Source organism: Netta rufina (assembly GCF_964035555.1).
Source record: "Netta rufina genome assembly, chromosome: 1".
NCBI lineage: Eukaryota > Metazoa > Chordata > Aves > Anseriformes > Anatidae > Netta > Netta rufina.
In genome coordinates this window covers 127740387-127746065 of record NC_140123.1, presented here as the reverse complement: position 1 = coordinate 127746065, position 5679 = coordinate 127740387, and the positions used below count along the sequence as shown (strand labels likewise).

The 5679-nt window shown below is 38.6% G+C and overlaps 1 protein-coding gene across 1 annotated transcript; it reads right to left on the bottom strand.

Annotated features, from left to right (window-relative positions):
• Positions 1-1368: 1368 nt before the first annotated feature.
• Positions 1369-4699, bottom strand: FGF23 (fibroblast growth factor 23; the record flags this gene model as incomplete). The annotated part of the gene is made up of 3 exons (XM_084286529.1): positions 1369-1806; positions 2242-2345; positions 4477-4699. The coding sequence occupies 3 exons, from the start codon at positions 4697-4699 to the stop codon at positions 1369-1371; spliced, it is 765 nt and encodes a 254-aa protein (XP_084142655.1).
• Positions 4700-5679: the final 980 nt, after the last annotated feature.

Sequence of the window (5679 nt, the reverse complement as noted above, 5' to 3'; positions counted from 1 at the left end):
AAGAAATAAAGGAGAAAAATAACTAAATATGTGTACAATTTTGAGTCCTGAATATAGCTTCATTAAAACCAGTGAAGCTATACTGAATTCTACCAGTTAACAGTTTGACACCTAAATTACAATGAAAAGCTCTGCTCTGCACATATCTCATCTTAACTAAAGATTTGTAAATGTCAAATGTATATATTGAGGTTATATTTTGACAAATAAACTTACCATAGCATATTCCAATCTAGATGTCTAAATTTTGTCAACATTTAGAGATTTGATCACATTAAGGTCATTTCATTCTTACAGACATAAGTTATCTGATACCTGCTCAGAATTAGATAAAAACATTGATGCCAAACTTAGATTCTCCTTTTCTAAATACACAACTCATTTTCACTTATTAGATGAGAGTCTGCATTAACTGTTAATATTTTAATGTCTATGAGGCGTAATTTGCGGGGACTTTTTTCCCCAAGCACTGTGCAGAGTTAAACACTGTACAAAACAAACAAACAAACAAAACAACCTATTTGACACATTATTGGTTATTAATATTTCTGTTACTTATGTCTCTGTTGGAAATATGCAAAATTAATGAATGTTTCTACATTATGTTTCACATCATTACAACTAAGTGAATAGAGAGGTGTGACAGAAAAGGACTTAAGAAAATGGTGAAATCAGCTCCTCTGTTTCTAAACCTCAGCTTGGAATCAAGATGTGTCAGAAATGACTCTTCCTAAACAAAATTATTTGATCCTTGTTCTCCTGTCAGTTGTTACATTTTCCATGTGTGCTGTTTTTTTTTTTGTTTTTTTGTTTGTTTGTTTGTTTGTTTTTAACAGCAGAGTGGTCACTTTTCAACTCTTATAGGCATGAAAAGAGACAAAGTTCCAATCTTAACAGCTAAAAACATATATCATAAATTTTATATAATAATATAACACACCATTGGTTAGTTAGTCTGCTGTGCTTGCAAGTGAGCTGGTAAGAGGATTCTCTGCCTCTGCTGGAATATCAATTGCTCCAGGGCCCAAGTATCTTCCAAGCTACATCAGTTTCCCATTCATTCCAGTGAATTTTGTTTCTCACTGATGCATACCAAGGGTAATTCAGACCCTAGAATATTTGGTTTGTATTATTCTTTTTGAAAATTTCTTCTTTCCAGTAAAGCAGAGTGCAACTCTATTTTTTTTTTCTTTTCTTTTTTTCAGTAAGCTGTCATCTGTAAGGACAGAATTTGAAATACAGTATTTTTTCCCAGTATCTTTCAGTTTTCTAATAGCCATCTTAAGAGTCAGAAATTGAGTGTGCTAGGCACCTCCTTTTGTCTATTATATTCACTCATGCATGTCATCAATTTGCAGGTGGCCCCAGTTATCTTGTAATATAAAAGCGAGGACTCGCATACCTCCTGGCTTCCATCATGGCATGTGGGTCATCTGGGTTCACCACATCATTCTGATTGATTCTCATGGGTTCCCTGGGCATGTGGGAAAAGTCTGTTTGTAGCTGCAGCTGAGATCCTAATGCAGAGACCTTTCTCTGTGGGACCAGGATCTGGTGAGGATCCATTGGATCAATATCTGCACTTCTAGTATTTCTGTGGGGCTCAGGTGTGTTGAATCGAAACAAAGGGATTTCATTTCTTCTGGACAAAAACTGGGAGTACGGTGGTGGATTCATACCAGGGAAGAAAGCTTGTTTAACTCTGCCTAAACTAACCAGAAAGTTGTGCTTGGGAGATTGGTACACATCATATCCATTTTCCAGTGTCCTATGGTTGAACACACAGTCCTCTCGACTGAAGTAATGCTTAAAAAAAAAAAAAGACAACTGTGACAACTGTGATCAAAGGCAATTGGTAAAAGACAAGTACCAATTAAAGATGAAAAGAGGAATGAGCTCTTTCAGCAGGGTGTTTTCAAGCTCAGTTAAACACAAATCTATTATGGGTGCCTACATTTTCAACTTAGGTATTATTCAGATAGCACTGTTTTCTTTCAGAGGTCTGCATTGTTTGAGCTACTCCCAACCTGTGGATCTACACTACAGCAAGACTGTAAGATCTCATTGGATCTCATTCTGCTCTCATTTATCCCAGCAGGAATTCAGCTCTACAATTTAACACAAACAAAAAAGAGAGGAAAGTTTAATTTAAATGGCAGGTTGTCAGCTTGCTTAAGCCTGAATCCTCCTGCTGTAGCTATACAGATTTGCCCTAAATGAGTCTTAGTAAAGGTGGCTCACCGATCCAAAGATGTTTCCTTTCATGTCCATGCATAGGTAGCGTCCACTCTTCACACCTGTGATTATTACACAGCCAGCACCCTCAGACTTGATCATTAAGGCACCTGTTTAAGAAAACAAAGATGTCAAATCCAGGACCCAGTTCGACATTGCACCTTTGCCTTACTGGTCCACAGAAATGGTGACTGGAAGTGTCCTCTGAGGAGTCTGAACCCACTTACCATGTGAATTGAGACTATTGTGCACCCTAGATCTAGCTGTGGCTTTGGACAGCTCCCAGGGTGGAAATGCTACCAACTCTCCGGGTGCCCTGCTCCAGTACGGTAGTAGAATCTCAAAGACAATTTTATTCTAACATCCTAATTGAAGTCCCAAACCCCAATTTGGGGCTATTACCCTTTCTTCTGTCACTAGCCATGACAACGAGGAGTTTGGATCCCTCATCTTTATGACTGCCCTATAGCAACTGCTACGTGGTATTAGATTATCTTTAACCTCCTTTTTGTTGTGTTAAAAAGATCACCTCCTTAAATCTTTTTCAAAAGTTTGTGCTCAAGGTGCCTGGGCAATCTGCAAACCCTCTGCTAGACCATTTCCAGTTTCTCCACATGCATCTTGAACTGGGGTTGCTATAGTACTCCAAGTGCAGTTTCCCTCATGACAACTAAAGGGGGAAAACTAACTTCCCTTGATCCACTGATCACAGTAGATGGCTTGTCATCTTCTCAAACTGAGTGTGCTGTATTTGATTTGGTGTCCTCTGTAACCCTTAGGTCCTACCCAGGAGAGGTGTATACACCCAGCCTCTGCCCAGTCTGTGCAGCACTTTGGACTTCTTATTTACCTGGTGTCTGAGTGGCACTGTGGCGACCTGGCAGAGATTCAGTCACCTTCCCTTTCATGACCCCTTTGTCTGATTTCCACTATTCTACCATTCCAAATATAGGTGGTTTTGTTTCAAGGCAGACATTGGCAAAACGTGATATTTTGCTGGCTGTTATTGTCGACAATTTCTCCCTGGTTCTTGACCAACATACTTAAAAGTGAATTTTATAAAACCTATAAATATGCAAGAAGAATAGCAGCAAGACAGCACAGGCATTCCTAAAAGTGTTTCATCAGCAATTCCTTAAAAGAAAAAATAGTGAAACTTGATCCCTTTTTCTCCTTAACAAATTACAACTTTTCAAAATATCTTTTTTTTTTTTTTTTTTCCTTATATACTTCTACACAAATATCACAAGATGTGTTTACATTTTGCATTGTGTGGGTGAAGAACATGCTATGTGGTAATGAAATAAATGACTTTATAGTGCATAGCTACTTGTGATTTGAGTGATGCTAGAAGAGAAGTAATTTTGGAATCCTATGAAATAACCCCATGTCTTAAAAAAATAAAATGTAACAAACAAATAAACAACAAGAGCAACAACATTTTTTAACTAGTTATGCTGTTTGGGCAGGCATTCAGCCAAGGATACCTGAATTTTCCATGAAAATAAACTATGATAGAAGATTTTAGTTACAAAAGGGGATGTTTACTTCTTATGAACTCCAAAGGCGTAGCTCTTCATTTATGACAGTCTGGCCTTCTGCAGTTTCCCCCCATTTAATCAAACATGTCATGCTTATTTACCCATGTTCTATACATTGCTGAATTAGTGCCACGCACCTTCTTCAGACATAAGAATTCGAAGGTTGCCTTACAAATCAATTTTAAATAAAGAGAGCTACAGCTATATTTGAAAGGATATAACCTAGTTTTGGTATTTAGCAGCTCTCTATCCCAGAATAAAGATTCTGTGGACACAATCAGTTCCCCAACCGGTACTGCGATGACTTTCTGTAGTACAATGCTGTCACTGCAACATGAAGTAGCTCTTTGGGACATATCACCAAATTCTAATAGGAACTTCCACAAGAAACTGTAGGTAAAATCATGCAGTGAAGGATAATTCAGGTAGTTTTTGCTTGAAGAGGATTACAACAACCATAGAAATGTAGTGCTCTGAGACAATGAAAGAAATTTCCCACCTGCTATATTTCTTTGAAGCAATTTTATTTGTTAATCAAAAGAAGCATTATAATTGTGTATGTTTTCCAACCCATAGCTATACTCCTCTGTCCCAATGCCTAACAAGAGGATGGAATTTTCTACAGGTAGCAAGAAAACAAAAGTCTTGTCCTCCCTCCCCTGTTCCCATAAAGACTGAGGGTCCGTAGTAAACTACTTACTGTATATGGTTTGATGAGGAACACCATCAATGTAGCCATCAGCATTGATTTGGAGATGGAAGCTGTTCCTCTCTGAAGATGTATACAGGTGCATCAGGCGATCTCCATTCCCCCAGCTGGGATTCAGCAGTGGAGAGGAGTTGGGAAAGGCGACTGTAGCCTTCAGGCTACAGAGTACAAGCAGCATGTGCTCCAGGCAGCAGTAGGGACTAGTCTGTTGCATGGCTCTCTGTTCGTCGTGGCTGGTTGGTATCTGAAACTTGATACTCCTCTGTGCTTCTTGCTTTCCCTTGTTTGCATGTGCCTGAGTGAGAATTCTCGTTTGGTTCCCTTCTTCTTTGCAGAGGCTTATAAAGGGCAGCAAAATGACATCACACAGGAAAAACTTCTCCACATCCTTGATTTTTGTCAAAGCAACATTTTAAGTGTCCCAAAACCTCAAGGGAAGGAAAGCACGTAGGATCTCTGGGTAAGGTGCGGGGGGGAAAAATGTAAGGTTTCTAAAGACAGCTCACAAAAGCTAATCATATGTTCAAATGTTATCTACAACCCTGTGACATCTGAGAGCTTCCCACGCCCCTACTGTTAAATCCAGGAAGAGCACTCCACCGTCCTTTCTGTGAAGAGAAGGGAATGACCCTTTAAACTTCAGTTATCTTTTTTTTTTTTTTTTTTTCCTCATAGATGTTTATTTAGATTCCCACCTCCCTCTCAGTTTCCAAATGACATTCTGATTTGGTGAAAATACCAAATGCTACTAAAAATTTCCACAGCTGTATCAAAAGCTGACATTAGGTTGGTCTGGGCCTGATTCCCTCTTCATTATAGTATAAGTTTAACAGTGACCTTGGTGGACTGATACTTGTGCTACCCCGTTTAAGCAAGTGAAACTTGAAGCAAGTGCAGCCCATTTCAAATAAACTCTCCCTTTTCTTTCTCCTCTTTGAGTCACTAATTAATTTGAAGTTGGCCAAACATTAACTGCAAAACTAATTAAAATTAGAGGCAAAACACTTAGAATCTTCAAGAACCTGCACTGCAGATCTAGCTGACAGTCTTTTATAGAGTCATATTGGTTAGCATGGCCAGAAGATCTCAGATCTGAATCAAGACTAAAACATTCATATTGTCACATTTTTATTACTTCAGGTACAGCAAGAAAGCTTGGAAGAACTACTTAGAGACATGACCAAACTGAAAAAG